Raw genomic sequence first — 19861 nt, forward strand, 5'->3', positions numbered from 1 at the left:
GGCAAGGAGAAGAGACCTTTCAGTAATTGGGGTGAAAAAGATCTTAATGGTAAGCGATATACTGTATGACACAAATCTATGATGACTGACCTGTAATGATCTCCTAGCCACGTTTACATTATCCCCATTTTAATCTATACAGTTTTATGGTTTCCAATAAGTTAGACAGTTTTATTCTAGTGGTAGGAATTGTGCTTGAAATTCTATGATATACAGATAGATGAGACGCTGTTTGATTTCATCTTGTCTGAAAACCACTTTTGAAGCCTGGACAAAACCGTTAGGTAATGAGAATGAGGGGAGAAAAGTTATTGAAGGGTCGGAATGTGGTTCGAAAGTAAATGAAACCTGGAAAATAGAGATGAACGGATCTTTTGAAATTCAAATTTGCCATCTTTGCTGAATTTTCCCAAAAATTTGATTTGCAATGAATAAATTTGTGTGAATCATAATACTGGAAAGCTTGTTGTTGCTCAGAAAATACACGTGAGATAAAGAAGAACTAGAACCCTGCTAATAATAAGAGATTACACTTCAACATGAGTCAAAAAGGAGAACACTGCTGGCCATAAGAGCTTACACTCTACAGGAGAGAGAAGGAGACCATTGACCAGACTGGCCATAAGAGCTTACACTCTACAGGAGAGAGAAGGAGACCATTGACCAGACTGGCCATAAGAGCTTACACTCTACAGGAGAGAGAAGGAGACCATTGACCAGACTGGCCATAAGAGCTTACACTACAGTATACAGAGAGAGAGGACTCCACTGACCATAAGAGCATATATTCTACACGAGAAAGAGAGGACATCGCTGACCATAAGAGCTTATATTCTATAGAAGAGAGAAACTTGCCAAGTTACTCTGGAGATGAAATGGAGTCTCCCGTACAAATTGTGCTCCACTGGGAACCAGTATTCTGTGATGGCCAAGGTACTAACCTGCTCCAGCAGAGTGAAAATGGTGTTAGGCAAGTTGTTTTTTTTTCCCCTTACAAACTGTGAATCAAATGTCAAAATGTTAAAATTTGTAAATGTTTTAGGAACTTAGACTCAAAGTCGATTCTATGCAGATCAATCTGCTCATCTCTACTAGAAAGATAAACAGTAGCGTATATTGCACGGCGTCATTGATGACTTTAGTCTACCACCGAGGTACCTCCAGCCTAACAGAATTACACACTGTGTCAAACATAAAACTTATATGACACATATGTACTGCATGGTCTGCGGTACTGTGGTGTGGCCAACCTTTTGGACTGAGGTGCAATTAATCATAGAGAAAAAATGGCATTTGGGCACGAGGGTATCTGTTTTTCATTATTGGGAAGGAGATAGTGAAATGACAACTCACACTAGGCATCTTCCTATTCTTATAGGTTCCATACTTATAATGAGTAAACAATGTTTTTGGAGAGAATGCATTCATATGATTCTAGAGCAATTAAACCTTCTATTAATGTTGAACAGATACTAGCGGAGCACAATAAAGACCAGTTGACTAAATCAGTTTTTTTTTTATAAAATGGAAGATGTTTATTATGACACTAGATGGTTGCCCGATTTTAACGCATCGGGTATTCTAGAATCTCTCTCTCTCTCACAGATCTCCCGACGGAGGCGTGTGTCATTCGAATGCGCTGATTTGTTTGCGCCCGCTCGGGCGCAACCAATCAGTGCCGCGGGATTTCCATTACAAACAGACAGAATTAGACGATTATATAGTAGATATTGCAATGATTCGGAGATAAAACAAGTGGTGCAACCTTTCAAGCTCACAAGAATGGTCCCTTCTGGAAGATTTAAAAGGTAATCTGGGAAGGCTGAAAATATCACAACAAATATTCAATGTCTTGTGCTCCGCTATATATTATTATTATTCTTTATATAATATAGATCCCGTTAAATCTGTTGGAATGAAAATGCTGCAGTGGTGATCATATCGCTGCAAATAGGATCAATCTGGTTGTTGTTTACTTTTACTCAATTAGCCAACTAATACGCAAATTAGGTAAATTGGAAATAACATGGAAAAGTTTGCTGAAGAATCCAGATTTTTTTAAACAAGAATTGTATATGGTCAGTTGGAAAATTGTAATTATGTTTTGTTTTTTTTTATTATTTTTTTCTGAACGATAAAATACCGCAAAGTCTTACAAAAAAGGTGCAGATGTGCTGTTGTCTCTGAGTCACAGTTTTGATATTGAAAAACTAATAAGAGTATAAAAAAACTAGACATAAATAATGCTGTATCCATAACAACCAAATACATTTTCCGGCTATTTAAACTGAACAGTAAACACCAGACTAGAAAAACCTAACAAATATTGCCAGATTAGCAGATATTTTGTGTTTATTACATCTCCCAGAAACAGAAATAAAGTCATTGAAAGACAAGAGTCAGAAAACAAACCCTCATCTCTGTTTAAAAAAAAAAAAAGAAAATTATTACGAGCCCTAGAATAAAGTGACACAAAATCAAATTTTTTCAATAGAAAAGGTGTTTAAATATACAAAACTAGTCAACCATAACAAATGCTATAAAACATTTGGCATCACTGTAATTATAAGACCCACAAAATACATTTATACTACACAATGAACTCTGAAAAAAAGGCAAAATTTCTGAATGGAATCCATTCAAAAGGAATATACAGTGAGAAAAATAAGTATTTGATACACTGCCTATTTTGCAAGTTTTCCCACCTACAATGAGTGAAGAGGTCTGTAATTTTATTGCAGGTACACTTCACCTGTGAGAGACAGAGTCTAAAAAAAAAAAAACAGAATATCACACTGTATGATTTTTACATAATTTATTTGCATTTTATTGCATTAAATTCGTATTTGATACAATAGAAAAACAGAACTTAATATTTAGCACATAAATCTTTGTTTGCAGTTACAGAGGTCAGACGTTTCCTGTAGTTCTTGACCAGGTTTGCACACACTGCAGCAGGGATCTTGGCCACTCCAACATACAGATCTTCTCTAGATCTTTCAGGTTTCAGGGCTGTCGCTAGGCAACATTGAGTTTAAGCTCCCTCCAAAGATTTTCTATTGCGTTCAGATCTAGAGACTGGCTAGTCCACTCCAGGACCTTGAAATCCTTCTTATGGTGCCACTCCTTAGTTGCCGTGGCTGTGTGCTTTGGGTCATTGTCATGTTGGAAGACCCAGCCTCGACCATGCTCTTACTGAGGAAAGGAGGCTATTGGCAAAAATCTGATGATATATAACCCCATCCATCCTCCCTTCAATACAGTGTAGTCGTCCTATCCCTTTTATAGAAAAGCAACTCCAAATTATGATGTTTCCTCCACCATGACTCATGGTTGGGATGGTGTTCTTGGGGTTGTGCTCATCATTCTTGTTCCTCCAAACACAGCAAATGGAGTTGATAACAAAAAGTTATATTTTGGTCTCATCTGACCACATGACCTTCTCCCATGCCTCCTCTAGCTCATCCAGATGGTCATTGGGGAGCTTCAAATAGGCCTGGACATAACCTTGCGTCCCCTGCAGGATTTTAATCCACGACGGCATAGTGTGTTACTAACGGTAATGTTTGAGACTTTGGTCCCAGCTCTCTTCAGGTCATTGACCAGGGCCTCCCATGACGTTCTGGGCTGATCGATTCTCAGAATCATCTTTGCCCCATGAGGCAAGATCTTGCATGGAACCCCAGACCGAGAAAGATTGAGTCATCTTGTGTTTCTTCCATTTTCTAATAATTGTGCCAACAGTTGTTGTCTCCTCACCAAGCTGCTTGCCCATTGTCCTGTACCCCATCCCAGCCTTGTGCAGGTCTACAACTTTCTCCCTGGTGTCCTTGGATACCTCTTTGGTCTTGGCCAAGGTGGAGAGGATGGAGTGTGATTGATTGAGTGTGTGGACAGGGGTCTTTTATACAAGTAACAAGTTCAAACAGAGGCAATTAATACAGGTAATTAGTGCAGAGTAGGAGGGCTTCTTAAAGAAAAAGTAACTGGTCTGTGTTGGTATGTGATCAAATCCTTATATCATGCAATAAAATGAAAAATGATTATGTAAAAATCATACAATGTGATTTTCTGGTTTTTATTTTCAGATTCCATTGCTCACAGTTGAAGTGTAACTACGATAAAAATTACAGATCTCTCTATTCTTAGTAGGGGGGAAAACTTTGAAAATTAGAAGTGTATCAAATACTTATTTTCTCCACTGTAGATATCCCCAAACAAGTCTTCATAAAGCACTTTGAAAACTAAAAAACTTCCCTTTAATAAAAAAAATTTAAAGAAAGGACAGCAGCACAGAAGATATATTGCTTGAAATGCCTTTTCATTTTACTACGTACTGCAACATATAGATGCAGTTTTGGAATAAAAAAAATGAAAACAGTGAAATGACAACATCAGTAAGGACATGGAAAAATCATAGTTTTTTTTCCATGAGTTTTTATGACATCTAGTGATGAGCGAGTATACTTGTTACTCGGTTTTCCCCGAGCATGCCCGGGTGGTCCCTGAGTATTTGGATGTGCTCGGAGATTTACTGTATATACTTGAGTATAAGCTGAGATTTTCAGCCCATTTTTTTAGGCTCAAAGTGCCTCTCTTGGCTTATAAACGAGTCATTGTCCCAGGGGGTCGGCGGGGAAGGTGGAGAGGCAGGAGCCGGCGGCTGTCACATCATACTCACCCCCTCCTCATGCAATTGCTGCAATTCCTCCCTGCATCTCTCTGTTGTCCGGTGAGGCAACTTCTTCCTGTGTTCAGCAGTCACGTGGCACTGCTCATTAAAGAAATGAATATGCACGCGTCTCCACTCCCATAGGAGTGGAGCACATATTCATTATTTTAACCCCTTACCTACATTGGACGTACTATTCCATCCATGTGACCTGGGACCCGGGGAGCTGATCGCGGCTGGGTGTCAGCTGATTATCACAGCTGACACCCAACACTATGTGTCAATGGCGGTCACGGACCGCCCCCAGCACATTAACCCCTGGCACACTGCGATCAAGCATGATCGCAGTGTAACGGGGGCACAGGGAAGAATCGCAGGGGGGCTCCCTGCATGCTTCCCTAAGACCCCCGGAGTGACGCAATGTGCTGCTCCGAGGGACTCCTCCCTGCAGGCCCCCGGAACCAATATGGCCGCAGGGGCCTTTGGGGTCCTGCAAGGAGGCGGCTTTCTCAGTGCCTGCTGAGAGCAGGCACGGAGGAAGCCTGTGCAGCGCCTGTCAGATCACTGAACCAACAGAGTGCTGTGCAAACTATCAGATCAGCGATCTGACACTAGATAGGGATGTCCCCCCCGGGACAATGTAATAAAGTAAAAAAAAAAAACACTTGTAAAAATCCTAAATAGATAAAAAAAAATTCCCTAATAAATACTTTTTCTTCTAAATAAAGAAAACAAAACAATAAAAGTACACATATTTAGTATCACCGCGTCCGTAACGACCCACCCTATAAAACTGTCCCACTAGTTAACCCGTTTAGTGAATGCCTTAAAAAAAAAAAACAAAGCAAAAACAATGCTTTATCATCTGTAGGGATTCGCTCTGGTAGGCAATAGAATGGCGGCAGTAACGAGGCAACACAAAGGCATAAAGTCCAATTCCAGTGGTTTTAATGTCACTCAGTAACCAGCAGCTTAACAAAACATAGGGAAAACCAAAAACAGACTCCAGCTTGGAGAACCACTGGTCCCAGACTCACCCCTTGCACGGGACGGGCGTAACTAAGCGGCTGCCAGGTCCTGCAGCATCCGCCAGGTGCCATTCCCGGGGTTCTTCCAAGTCTTGCTGCGATAGTCCTGCAGTACGGGAATCCAGTATACAAGTTTCAGGCTGAGTCCACACAAGTTCCTGTAGCTTCCAGAAACACACTCACACTGTGGTAATTACCAACCTCCATTACACAGGGCCTAACCCCTCCCACCAGTGAGGTAGACAACACATGGGCTGATCACGTGATCCTGACATCATCGCAAATTGCATAACTTTTGGGGTCCAATTTCTCCTGTTACCCTTAAGTAAATAAAAAATTGGGGACTAAAAGATCATGTTCATGGAAAAAATATGATTTTCTATAATTTTCACACCGGGGCGTTATAAAGTTCTGTGAAGCACTTGAGGGTTCAAAGTGCTCACCACACATCTAGATAAGTTCCTTGGAGGGTCTAGTTTCCAAAACATTTGTGGGGGGTTTCCCCTGTTTAGGCACATCAGGGGCTCTCCAAATGCAACATGGCGCCCAATATCAATTCCAGCCAAAAAAGTCAAATGGCGCTGCTTCCCTTCCGAGCTCTGCCATGTGCCCAAAGAGTGGTTTACCCCCACATATGGGGTATCAGCATACTCAGGGAAAATTGCACAATAACTTTTGGCATCCTGTTTCCCTTGGGAAAATACAAATTGGGGATGAAAAGATAATTTTTGTGGAAAAAATGATTTTTTTAATTTTACAGCTCTATGTTATAAACTTCTGTGAAGCCCATGGGGGTTCAAAGTTCTCACCACACATTTAGATAAGTTCCTTAGGGGGTCAAGTTTCTAAAATGGGGTCACTTGCGGGGAGTTTCCAATAAAATGGTGTTGCAAAAATGAGAAATCGCTGGTCAACTTTTAACCCTTATAACTTCCTAACAAAAAAAAAATTTTGGTTCCAAAATTGTGCTGATGTAAAGTAAACATGTGGGAAATGTTACCTATTAAGTTTTTTGTGTGCCATATCTTTGTGATTTAAGGGCATAAAAATTCAAAGTTGGAAAATTGCAAAATGTTCAAAGTTTTTGCCAAATTTCCGTTTTTTTTCACAAATAAACGCAAGTTATATGAATGAAATTTTACCACTATCATGAAGTGCAATATGCACAAGAAAACAATGTCAGAATCACCAAGATCCATGGAAGCGTTCCTGAGTTATTACCTCATAAAGGGACAGTGGTCAGAATTGTAAAAATGGCCCAGGCACTAACATGCAAACCACCCTTGGGAGTAAAGGGGTTAATGAGAGGTACCACGTGACCGCTGAACACAGGCAGAAGCTGCCGGTGCCGGAGAGCATTGGAGAAGCAGGGAAGTGCAGAGACCGTGCCAGGAGGGGGTGAGTATGACGGGGAGGGCGGGGGGAGCCGTGGTGAGCCATGCATACAACAGGGGGGAGGATGGAAGAACCATGCATACAGCAGGGGAGGACTGGGAGCCATGCATACAGCAGGGGGAGGATGGGGGAGCCATGCATACAGCAGGGGGAGGACGGGGGAGCCATGCATACAGCAGGGGGAGAATGGAGGAGCCATGCATACAGCAGGGGGAGGACGGGGGAGCCATACATACAGCAGGGAGAGGACGGAGGAGCCATGCATAAAGCAGGGGGAGGACGGAGGAGCCATTCATACAGCAGGGGGAGGACGGAGGAGCCATGCATACAGCGGGGGGGAGGACAGAGGAGCTATGCATACAGCAGGTGGAGGACGAAGGAGCCATGCATACAGGAGGGGGAGGGCTGAGAAGCCATGCATACAACAGGGGGAGCCACACATACCAGGACAGGGATGTGGGGACAATGCATACCCGGCCAATAAGCTTACCCATTTTACGTGGCAAAACTGGTGCCTCGGGTTATACTCGAGTATATACGGTAGTTTGTGTCACCGCAGCTGCATGATTTGCAGCTCCTAGACAGCCTGAATACATGTCGGGGTTGCCTGATTATTAGGGAATCCCCACATGTATTCAGGCTGTCTAGCAGCCGCAATGACAAAAACTAAATCTCCGAGCACGCCAAAATACTCGGAGAACACCCGAGCATGCTCGAGGAAACCCGAGTAACGAGTATACTCGCTCATCACTAATAGCATCCCCTAATAGCAATTTTTGAGCACAATTTTGCCATGTTAGCTGATGAATGCCTTGACGCATTAACTGAAAATAATTTGCAAGCAATTTGAGTCTAGCAGCTTTAGCTGAAAAATCTATGGAAGAGGCAACAGATCACTTGTGACTTTACTATATCTACAGTATACTAAAGGGGATTTTCTATTTTAAGAAAAAAAAGTGAACCCAAAAGCTTTTACACAAATAGAGCAGGAACCTCCTCTGCACTTGTTCTGGGTCTCAGAATTTTGGGTGCATGGGTGATTCCATGTCACCAGCTGGCATAACCGCTGCAACCAATCGCTGTCTATCTCAGCCAACCCGCTGAGCTCAGTGACTAGCTGCAGCTGTTAGGAGAGCTGTGGACATGACGTCACTGCTGCACTTAAAATACTGAAATTGGAGCAGAGGGGAAGAGTTATGCATTTAAAAATATTTGGGGTCGACATTTCTTAAAGAGGAAAACCCAATAACTGAAGAGACATCGACTTTAATAGAATCTGTAAACACAAAACAATAAAAAAAACTAATGGTTGTTAGGGTGTTTATATCCTATAAAGAAAATCACTATATACGCTTCATGTAAGCAACATATAAAAATGTAGTTAAAAACTGATAAATGGAGAGTTTGATACTGAAGTGGAGCTTAATATCAGCTAAAATTTTAGCACTGCTGTGAGACACGATATTCCTTGCTATAAAATATACACACCCAATAAGATTATAACAGTACATATAAAATTAATTAACATCACGTTTAACATTACTTTATAAATGACCTTCTAATTCTGCTGACAATGCAGTTTGTAATGATGGTGACCTTATTCCCTCAGCCTTGAATATGGAAGTTATAAATGATACCAAGAAAATTCACACAGTGGAGCGAGATCATCTGTAGCACAAAAAATGACGATGTCCCCAATTCATTATGCTTTTTGTACCAACTTTCTGGAGTAAAAATTTGGATTTTAGGCATTTATTAGCTAGTGTTTTCCAGTCCTCATCATTTTTTAGATTTGTTAGAAATGACAACGTGGATTTCCATATCCAGATGGTTTTGGGTTAATTTATTATTTTTTTTATTTTTTGAAATGTCACAACATATTTGTGCCGAGGTCAAAGTCTAATTTTTGGGCGCTGTTGAAGTCTAAGGGTATATGCACACGCTGCAGAATCTGCTGCGGATCCGCAGAGGTTTTGGTCCTGCGGATCCGCAGCAGTTTTTGCTGCAGTGTACAGTACCATTAAAATAAATTAAAAACGAAAACTGCTGTGCAGACTGTGCGGATTTTTCTGCGCAGATTTGCTGCGGTTTCAAAACCGCAGCATGTCAATTCTTTGTGCGGATTCCGCTGCGGTTTGGCACCTGCTCCATGTCAGGTGTCAAACCGCAGGCTAAACAGCAGAAAAACTGCAGATAAACCTGCGGTTTTTGACAAATCCGCGTGCAAAAATCCGCAGGACAATCCGCAACGTGTGCACACAGCCTAAGGCCGGAGTCACACTAAACGTATGAAAAATCGGTCCGAGTCTCCCTGCTGAGAGTCGCACGAGTGCAATGTGAGTGTCATCCGAGTACAATCCGATTTCTCACACCTAGCATCCGATTTACATCCGAATGCAATGCGATTGCAATTTGAATTTAACATGAGATTTCACATAGAGCAATTCTCTGTCATTTACACATCATTTTCAAAGGAAATATTCGTCAAAACACACATTATATATAATAAATAGATAGATAGATAGATAGATAGAAGAAAAGCCAGCAATTCATGTGGAGCATACAGTAAAATCATAAAATCACACTGACAGGTTACAATAGAATAGATAATACACATACTGTAGAATAATAGAATACACAGATATATAGATGTCGGTGACACACAGACACACACATATACAGTATATGTATATACAGTGTCTTGCAAAAGTATTCAGCCCCCTGGAACTTTTCAACCTTTTCCCACATATCATGCTTCAAACGTAAAGATACCAAATGTAAATTTTTGGTGAAGAATCAACAAGTGGAACACAATTGTGAAGTTGAACGAAATGTATTGGTTATTATACATTTTTGTGGAAATTCAAAAACTGAAAAGTGGGGAGTGCAATATTATTCGGCCCCTTTACTTTCAGTGCAGCGAACTCACTCCAGAAGTTCATTGTGGATCTCTGAGTGATCCAATGTTGTCCTAAATGACTAATGATGATAAATATAATCCACCTGTGTGTAATCAAGCCTCCGTATAAATGCACCTGATCTGTCATAGTTTCAGGGTTCTGTTTGAAGCACAGAGAGCATCATGAAGACCAAGGAACACAACAGGCAGGTCCGTGATACTGTTGTGGAGAAGTTTAAAGCCGGATTTGGATACAAAATGATTTCCAAAACTTTAAACATTCCAAGGAGTGCTGTGCAAGCTATCATATTGAAATGGAAGGAGTATCATGCCAGTGCAAATCTACCAAGAACTGTCCGTCCCTCTAAACTTTCATCTCAAACAAGGAGAAGACTGATCAGAGATGCAGCCAAGAGGCCCATGATCACTCTGGATGAACTGCAGAGATCTATAGCTGAGGTGGGACAGTCTGTCCATAGGACAACAATCATTCGTACACTGCACAAATCTGGCCTTTATGGAAGAGTGGCAAGAAGAAAGCCGTTTCTCAAAGATACCCATAAAAAGTTTAATTTAAAGTTTGCAACAAGCCACCTGGGAGACGCACCAAACATGTGGAAGAAGGTGCTCTGGTAAGATGAAACCAAAATCAAACTTTTTGGCAACAATGCCAAATGATGTTTGGCGTAAAGGCAACACAGCTCATCACCCTGAACACACCATCCACTCTGTCAAACATGGTGGTGGCAGCATCATGGTTTGGGCCTATTTTTCTTCAGCAGGGACAGGGAAGATGGTTAAAATTGATGGGAAGATGGATGGAGCCAAATACAGGATAATTCTTGAAGAAAACCTGTTGGAGTCTGCAAAAGACCTGAGACTGGGAAGGAGATTTGTCTTCCAACAAGACAATGATCCCAAACATAAAGCTAAATCTACAATGGAATGGTTCACAAATAAACGTATCCAGGTGTTAGAATGACCAAGTCAAAGTCCAGACCTGTATCCAATCGAGAATCTGTGGAAAGAGCTGAAAACTGTTGTTCACAAACGATCTCCATCAAATCTCACTGAGCTCGAGCTGTTTGCCAAGGAAGAATGGGCAAGAATTTCAGTCTCTCGATGTACAAAACTGATAGAGACATACCCCAAGCGACTTGCAGCTGTAATCGCAGCACAAGGTGGCGCAACAAAGTATTAAGTTAAAGGGTCCGAATAATATTGCACGCCCCACTTTTCAGTTTTTGAACTTCCACAAAAATTTAAAATAACCAATAAATTTCATTCAACTTCACAACTGTGTCCCACTTGTTGTTGATTCTTCACCAAAAATTTAAATTTGGTATCTTTATGTTTGAAGCATGATATATGGGAAAAGGTTGAAAAGTTCCAAAGGGCCGAATACTTTTGCAAGGCACTGTATATTACATAGATAGATAAACAGAAGAAAAGCCAGCAATTCAGCAGCCGTGTAGTGTAAAATCACAACAGGAGCTGACAGGATAGAAGAGATGGATTACATACAGTAAATGCAAATAGAATAGGTAGCTATATAAATGTATGTGATGAATACAATTAGTATAGTGTGTGCGTGCAGCTTACTGTACATGTATTTAATTAATAAAAGTTATATTTTCTGAAAAAAAGGCGTGGGCTCCAGTATACTTTTCTTAATTAGCAGAGGGAAAGTTAATGGCTGCGGGCCGATGTTTATAGCCTGGGAAGGGGGTAATACCCATGGAGCTTCCCACGCTATTAATATGAGCTCACAACTGTATAGTTAGCCTTCACTGGCTATTAAAATTATAGGCAGACCCTTCGGCATTTTTTTAGGGTCCTCCTATAATTGATAACCAGCAAAGGCTATGCAGACAGCTGCAGGTTGATATCAATAGCCTAGGAAGGGGACATGGATTCTGCCCCCCAGGCTAAAAAAAAATCAGCTTTCTGACGCCCAAGAAAAGGCGCATCTCTAAGTTGCATGCTGCAATTTTATATGCACGCTGAATACGGCTGAGAAAATAGATGCTGATGTGAGCTGCCCCATAGATTAACACTGGGCCAAGTGTTATGCGATGTTTTCTCGCATAGCACTTGGCCGTATTCTACGGTAGTGTGATTCCAGCTTAACATGTAATATTTGAAAGGTTTTAAGATCGTACAACATTTTACTCTAAAAGGGAGCAAAAAAAAAAGAAATGGAATAAGAAAAAAAGCAACTGCTAAAGATAACTTGTCAGCATTATTTTCAACCCAAATGAACGACATTGAAGCAAAATTGCTGTAAGGCTATGTGCCCACGTATGCAGAAAATTTCTGCTTCAAAACCGGACTCCTTCCCAGAAAACGCGCGTTTTATTTCCGCGCGTTTTTCGCGCGTTTTTGCTTAAACGTTTTTGATGCGTTTTTTTCCGCGCATTTTCTGACTCATAGAAAACAGCAAAAACGCTGACTTTTCCTCAAAATTTATGAGCATGCTGAGTTTTTTTTACCGCTAAGCATTTTTTGTGAGGAAAAAAACGCATCAATGTGTACAAAAAGTGTGGAATTCATTTAAAACGAATGGGATGCTTCTATGTGTTTTGAAGCATTTTGACCAGGACAAACGCTTCAAAAACGCTTACGTGGGCACACAGCCTAAGGGTAGGTTTAGAAGAACATGAGATCTCAGGCATGAGATCTCAGGCAGTTGATGCAGGTTACTCAGTCAAAAGTGACCTGTCAATCAATAATTGGATGTTTGCCGCAGACGGAGAGAGATGAAGAGAGTCAGGAAAGCAGTAACTACAGTGTCAGCCCTGCTACAATTGGTCATAAAATTATGCAAGGCATGAAAACGCTTTCCTAGAACAAATGTAAGAATTTATCTTCTAAAAGTGGTTGTCCACTACTTGGACAACCTCTTCTCATTTCTGATGTTTGGCATAGTTAAATTAAGAACACTTATACTCACTCCTGGTGTCGGCACCATTCCAGCGGTGTCTCATTTGCATTCCCAGGGTGAGTTAACCTCACGTGAGCCATATGTCCAATCGGTGCTGGCATCACTGTCTTCACCTTTGGACATCAAACAAGGTGCTACAGCCCTGACTTCCTCTTGATGTTCAATACGTCTGAAAGCGGGGACAGTGATGCCAGCGCTGACTGGGCTTAGGGCTCATGTGATATAACAACCTGTGAGCTCCTGGCATGTGAGTGTCAACACCACTGGAACGGCGCCGGCATCGGGGGCAGTGTAACTGTTTTGATTTTAATGGGACCAAACATGAAAAATGAGAAGGGGTTGTCCTAGTAATGGACAACACCTTTAATGACGACTTGGCTTATACGCCATTAGTTTGGGATAGAAAAAGCTGCTGACAGGTTTAATTTTCATCAAACAGTATATTCCATTTTGAAGAGTTTGCCAACAGTGAAAATAGAAAGAAAAGTCAGAAAAATGATTACAAAAATTATTACAAAAATGCAAATGATGAATCGGGGTCTATGTTTTTTGCTGAAATAGTTAAACTGTTCTCTCAATGCCTTGTTTTTCCTCTTTGAACTCAAGCCATTTTTTTCCTGTAAAAGATCTTGAGGCAGATCGTGAACACATAAGTGCTTTTAACCTTATATATTTCCGTCCAAAGCTTATTATGAAGTATCGACCTGCAGCTACATTTCATACTGATGGCTCTGTCATACTATCTGTACTACAAACATCCCATTTGGGTTCATACAATTTGAGATCATACCTCCCATTAACTATGAGAATACCGTATATTAAACTTACGGAAGTGACACTTTGCTAAGTAAGGTGTCCCTAAGAACAAGTACAAAAGAAAACCAATGACGGAAAAAAGCAAGATTAGATGCAAAGAATGAAAACTCCATCTAATTATATAACATTAACCCCATCATGAACTTGCGCTTTTCCAGTTTTGTTTTTTGCTCACCATATTTCCAGAGCAATAACGTTTTTATTTTTATGAAAGCTTGCTTTTTGCAGGAGATGTACTTTTGAATGACACCATTAATTTTACTAAATAGTGTATTAGAAAATGGGAACAAAATTACAAGTAAGTGCAATTCCACTTTTTTTTTTTTAAATTTATTTACCATGTTCACCAAACATGTATCAGTTCTTTCTTATTTAAGTGGTGAAAAAAAATCCAAATTTTGTAAAATAAAAAAGGCGCCATTTTTCATGATCTTTGGCTGGGTGAGGGATTATCTTTTTGTGCGCCGAGCTGACCTTTTTTTTATACCATCCTAGGATAGATATGATGTTTCGATCGCATGCTATTGCAATGTTGCTGTGACTAAAAAAAGTAATTCTGGAGTTTTTTATTGTTTTGATTTGAATGGGGAAAAAGGGGGGGGGGTGATATGAACTTTTATACATTTTTTAAACATTTTTTTTACTTGCTTCAATAGACTCCTTAGCAGATTTGAAGCTGCGATCATTTGATTGCATGTGCTAAACATAGAGGGACTTCAACAGAAATCATCATCAGGCCGATCTTCATAGGAAATCTGCAATGAAAAGCATGGGGGTCTCCTGCAAGACCCCCTGCTGTCATGCCAACTCATCAGCCCGTGAACACATGACCAGGGCGCCAATGGGCAGGTCTTATGATGCGCTTCAGGCTTGTTCGATTTATATGCCGCTGTCAGTAATTGACAGCAGCATTTAACATTTTAACAGCCACGGGAGGATTGCGATTCCACCCGTGGCTGTTAGGGGCACATGAAAGCTTATTAAATCAGCTGTCAGGTGCCGGAAAAGATGCAGATTCAGCGCCAGAGCCGGCAACAAAAGTAGAGACAAAACCTATGACGTACGTATATTCATAGGTCGTGAATGGATTAAAAGGATGTATGCACTTATGACACAAAGTCAAGTTGATGTGTGAGCCAACAGAAACATCCCATAGAACAGAATACATGGTATAATAAACATGAAATGTAAATTAAGAAATAAATAAATAAATGAAAAGCATCACTGGTAAATATTAGAAATGCAAATTAAAGGGACACATTGAAGGCTTGGGAGGGATATATATATGTACGGTATGTAAAATCAGACCAATTGGAGAAACCCCCCCAAAAAAAACATCATTAACCAGCCCTAAAACTTAAGAATGGGCCAAAAATACAGTGTTACAGCTCCATTTATAATACGAAGGGCAAATCATACCAAACACATGATTAAAGTAGACCTGTCACTGGTTAAAAAAATTGAGTTAAATACTATATACCTTACAGCTTTTTTTATGTTTTGTCATTCTATTACAGAGATATTCACAATAGCTGGTTTTGGAGCGCAGTATGTGAAATCTCTGCTTGTAAGTTCAGCTGTGCAATTCTTCAAAGTCTTCTCTGGGGCGTGCACTTTGACCCCTCCTTTCCAGACACTGCCAATCACAGCTCAGCAGCATCTCACACTGTGATTGTAATACTCTGTAATTTTGGTGCTCTCTATAATGTACTTGGATCTACATTTCATGTTGATTGTACAATGTATTCTGTACTGAAGGGGTATTTCTGTCGGTTTGCCATTGAATTTGTCTTTGTGTCTTATGTGCATACATTCTTTTAATGTAATTTAATGAGATTGATATTTTTATTTTTTTGCATTTACTTGTTCTGCACTTTTCCCTCATTGGTTTTCTTTCACAATAATATATAGTATGCGGCTGTTTTGTGTTTGGCAATCATCCACTTATATTATCTCTGTGGACCAGAGTTGTTATAGAGCTTTTACCATGAATGGTTGTCTGGAACATGCATTAATAAGAACGCTCGTTTTTGTTAACCCCTTAACGACCAGGGGTATTTTTGGTTTTACATTTTCATTTTTCCCTCCCCTTCTTTCCAGAGCCATAACTTTTTTAATTTTCCGTTTATATGGCCATGTGAGGGCTTATTTTTTGCGGGATGAGTTGTACTTTTAAATGACATCATTGGTTTTACCATATCGTGTACTCGAAAACGGGAAAAAAATTCCAAGTGCGGTGAAATTGCAAAAAAAGTGCAATCCCACACTTGTTTTTTGCTTGGCTTTTTTGTTTGGTTCACTAGATGCTAAATCTGACCTGCCATTATGATTCTCCAGGTCATTACGAGTTCATAGACACCCAACATGTCTATGTCCTCTTTTATCTAAGTGGTGAAAAAAAATTCCAAAGTTTGCTAAAAAAAAAAAAAAAAAAAATTTGCGCAATTTTCCGAGACCCGTAGCGTCTCCATTTTTCATGATCTGGGGTCGGGTGAGGGCTTATTTTTTCCGTGCCGGACTGACGTTTTTAATGACACCACTTTTGTGCAGATACGTTCTTTTGATCGCCCGTTATTGCATTTTAATGCAATGTCTTGGTGACCAAAAAAACATAATTCTGGCGTTTTTAATTTTTTTCTCGCTACGCCGTTTAGCGATCGGGTTAATGCTTTTTTTTATTGATAGATCGGGCGATTCTGAACGCGGCGATACCTAATATGTGTATGTGGGATTTTTTTTTTACTGTTTTATTTTGATTGGGGCGAAAGGGGGTGATTTGAACTTTTAGGGTTTTTTAATTTTTTTTTTATTTTTAAACTTTTTTTTTTACTTTTGGCATGCTTCAATAGCCTCCATAGGAGGCTAGAAGCTTGCGCAACCCGATCGGCTCTGCTACATATGGGCGATGAGCAGATCGCCCATATGTAGCAGATTTACTGCTGTGCTTTCAGCGCCGACCACCGGGTGGCGCTGAAAGCCTTATGCCTGGAATAACCATAGAGGTCTCATAGAGACCTCTGGTTGTCCAGGCAACGTGACGCCGACCCCCGATCACGTGACGGGGGTCGGCGATGATGTCATTTCCGGCCCGGTGGCCGGAAATGCTATTTAAATGCCTGCTGTCAGCTTTGACAGCGGCATTTAACTAGTTAATAGGCGCGGGCGGACGGCGATTCCGCTCGCGCCTATTGCGGGCACATGTCAGCTGTTCATAATAGCTGACATGTCCCGGCTTTGATGCGGGCTCAGCGCCGGAGCCCTCATCAAAGCAGGGGAAATGTCTGATGATGGACTGTGTCCGTCATTGGACATTAAGGGGTTAATCGCTCTTTTTAAACAAACCAGCAAGACACAGTTGCATAAATTATGCTTAAAAAATCATTGTTCTCGGCAGCACATTGTCCTGTGTAAACAAAAAAAAGTGCTATCAAGAACAAAAATACTTTATGAGCACTGATCAATTGTATTAACAATTTTCTGTGCGCATTAAAGTGCAGTTGGCCTAAGCCCCTTAAAGGGAATCTGTCAGAAGGTTTACTCTGCCAGCGTATAAGCAGAAATCTGTTAATAAGAAAACTTGCTCAGAAAGTCTGAACGTGCTGATTGGCATAAAAAAGTGTTACCATTTGTGATGCAGAATGTTGATTGTCTGACTGCCAGAAGCGCATTAGGTAAAATGTGACAACGTCACATATTGGGGCTCTGCCGGCAGTTGCCCATTGGCAACCAGTATTTTTTTTTCCTTGAAGAAAGATGTTGCCCAGGGAGTGTTTGCTTTGTCTTTGGATGCAGATAATCTCAGAAATGTTGAACTAGATCTTTTCAATCTAACTATGCCAGAATGATAAATATTTTATTCTAGCGACACCAAGTTACGATGTGACTTCTGAGCATAGGAGCATGAACATAAAGGGATTATCCAGTTTGAAAAAGAAAGAAAGAAAGCACCGATAAAGAGATGCAATTGTTGTAAAATGATTAAAGTGACTGTTCTGTCTCCGACATAATTAATGACCTTTGACTGTCTATTTTGATAATATATATAGTGATTTACTGAGAATATCGATAATGCTCAGTTTTCCATAAATTTTAATGTTCATTGTTTTTGGCTCCATCTAGTGGCCAAAGTAATAACTGCAGTGTTTTCTATTTTAGTTTCGTTTTGCTTTCCCTCCAATTCACAATGTATTCTGGGAAGTTTGCAAGGGATTATGGTCTAGTCCAGCCCCATTTTTCTCTCCAGTCCTCCGTTTTCAATCAAGCTTGCTTCATCGGAACATCTCATTTCCTCTACACCCCTTGTGTCAGCATCACTGGTATGTAACATGCTCCCTGTATATATTCCCTATCTCATATTAGCCAGCTTAGTTAGCTCCATTGGTCAGCTAGTAGTGCAGATATGTATGTTACGTATATTTGTATTCCTATGAACCCAGTACTGATTGTATTTATATGTTTCTGTTTGTAGTTTCACCACATCAATATACCATACGTTTAATAAAGCACAGATTCAACTACAGTCTCCCTTATTGGACCCCGGTATAGCGGTTTAACAGCTTGTTAAGCTACATGAATCCCGGTTCATTTAGTGAGGACTTGACAGTGACAGTACTGCCCTATTATCTCACCCAACAATCCAGCGCTGAGATTTAGCGCTCGGTCCTTGCATACTGTATATGCTAAACACACGTGGCCTTAGCAGCCAGTCAGTGGGTGCAGTGGTCACGTGCTGTAGCCCTAGTATCATGGCTCTCATCGCTGAGTGATGCCAGCAGTGTGGCACGTGACCGTCATGGCCACTTACTGGCTGGAGCAGTCAGGTGTCTTCTACACATAAACAAGGACTGAGCTTGTAGCTGAAGGGTCAGCGCTGGATGGCTGGGTTTGAGACTAGGTGATCACTCTTAGTTTTCATATTTTTGGCAGCTGGGCTTTTTTTCAAATGATCACCTGGATAAACTCTTCAATTCAATAAGGCTACAACTGCCGATCATAAGGACTATCAAAAATGCAAGTCAAAAACATACCAACATTGAGGACCTTGATCCATTAACAAAGGATATTAAAGCGGTGATGACAGCATATCCTGAGCCCATGGCAAATGATCCAGCAAATATTCCCAGGAAATTGCCGACACATTGGAAAAAGGCAGCTGCATCAAAGGTATTTGGGCTCTCCTTTGGGCTGTAAATTGATATAGAACTGGAAAAAAAAGCAAGATAATAAATAAGATGGAAGGATGTAACAATTGTCAATGTAATGATCCATCCTGGCAATAAAATATCAATTGAAATGACAATGGCCCACACTTGTCAGTATAATTTGGCACAAAAGGCATATAAACCATTTACACCAGATTTTCATGCCATTTGCCAATTCAATTTAAGAGAGGAACATCGGTTTACTGCTGAACTGGCTTTAATCACGACTATAAAATACAAAAGGGTCACAAATGGTGAAAAAAACAAAATCACATCTCTACTCCATATAGGCCAAGGTGTCGAAAAAGTATCAGGATTTAAGTCTGTGTGAAATTTAATGGCAGTGACAGATTTATCAAGAACGCAATATAAAGTCATAAATCTGTCATAACATGTCAATAAAATAGTCAAGCTGTAACTTAGATATTGGCTAAAATGATGCCACTTTTGATAAATGTGGGTCAATGTCTAGAGAACATGTCGGAAGCAATCAGTACAGGCTTTACCGAGAACAGGTTTTTCAATCCTAGGAAATTCTACTTAAAGAAAACACATCGGGACAAGGCTATTTGCACTCAAAAATGTAAAATCCATCTCAGCTGACAAGAAAATGAAACGATAGTTACTGGCACAGGGATCACAAATGTCTATGGTAGACAGACGCTGAAATGTATATCAATACAAGTGCATAATCTGTAACCTGACGGTGTAGGTAATGTGCTGTACAGGCTGCTATTTCCCATGAGCAACGAATGGAAGACAGTTATGAAGGAATCGAACAAGCAACTATGGAGAATTGGGTAATAGGAGTACAACATGCTGTCAGGCAAACGGCATGGAGAAAAATTCAAGAATAACCAGTTGGTATAAAAATCATGGGAATTGATAGAAGCAGAATAAGGCATT

At 40.4% G+C, this 19861-nt stretch overlaps 1 protein-coding gene across 1 annotated transcript in view; it reads right to left on the bottom strand.

The window, feature by feature from the left end:
* The window catches only part of SLC9A9 (solute carrier family 9 member A9), a 1175932-nt gene that overhangs the window by 787112 nt on the left and 368959 nt on the right, over positions 1–19861 (bottom strand). Inside the window, exon 7 of the mRNA XM_073579113.1 lies at positions 18818–18956. Coding sequence (XP_073435214.1) covers positions 18818–18956 — 139 coding nt within the window. The remainder of the gene's footprint in view (positions 1–18817; positions 18957–19861) is intronic.

This window comes from Dendrobates tinctorius, unplaced genomic scaffold (genome assembly GCF_039654945.1).
Source record: "Dendrobates tinctorius isolate UK_male_01 unplaced genomic scaffold, ASM3965494v1 ptg000060l, whole genome shotgun sequence".
Lineage (NCBI taxonomy): Eukaryota > Metazoa > Chordata > Amphibia > Anura > Dendrobatidae > Dendrobates > Dendrobates tinctorius.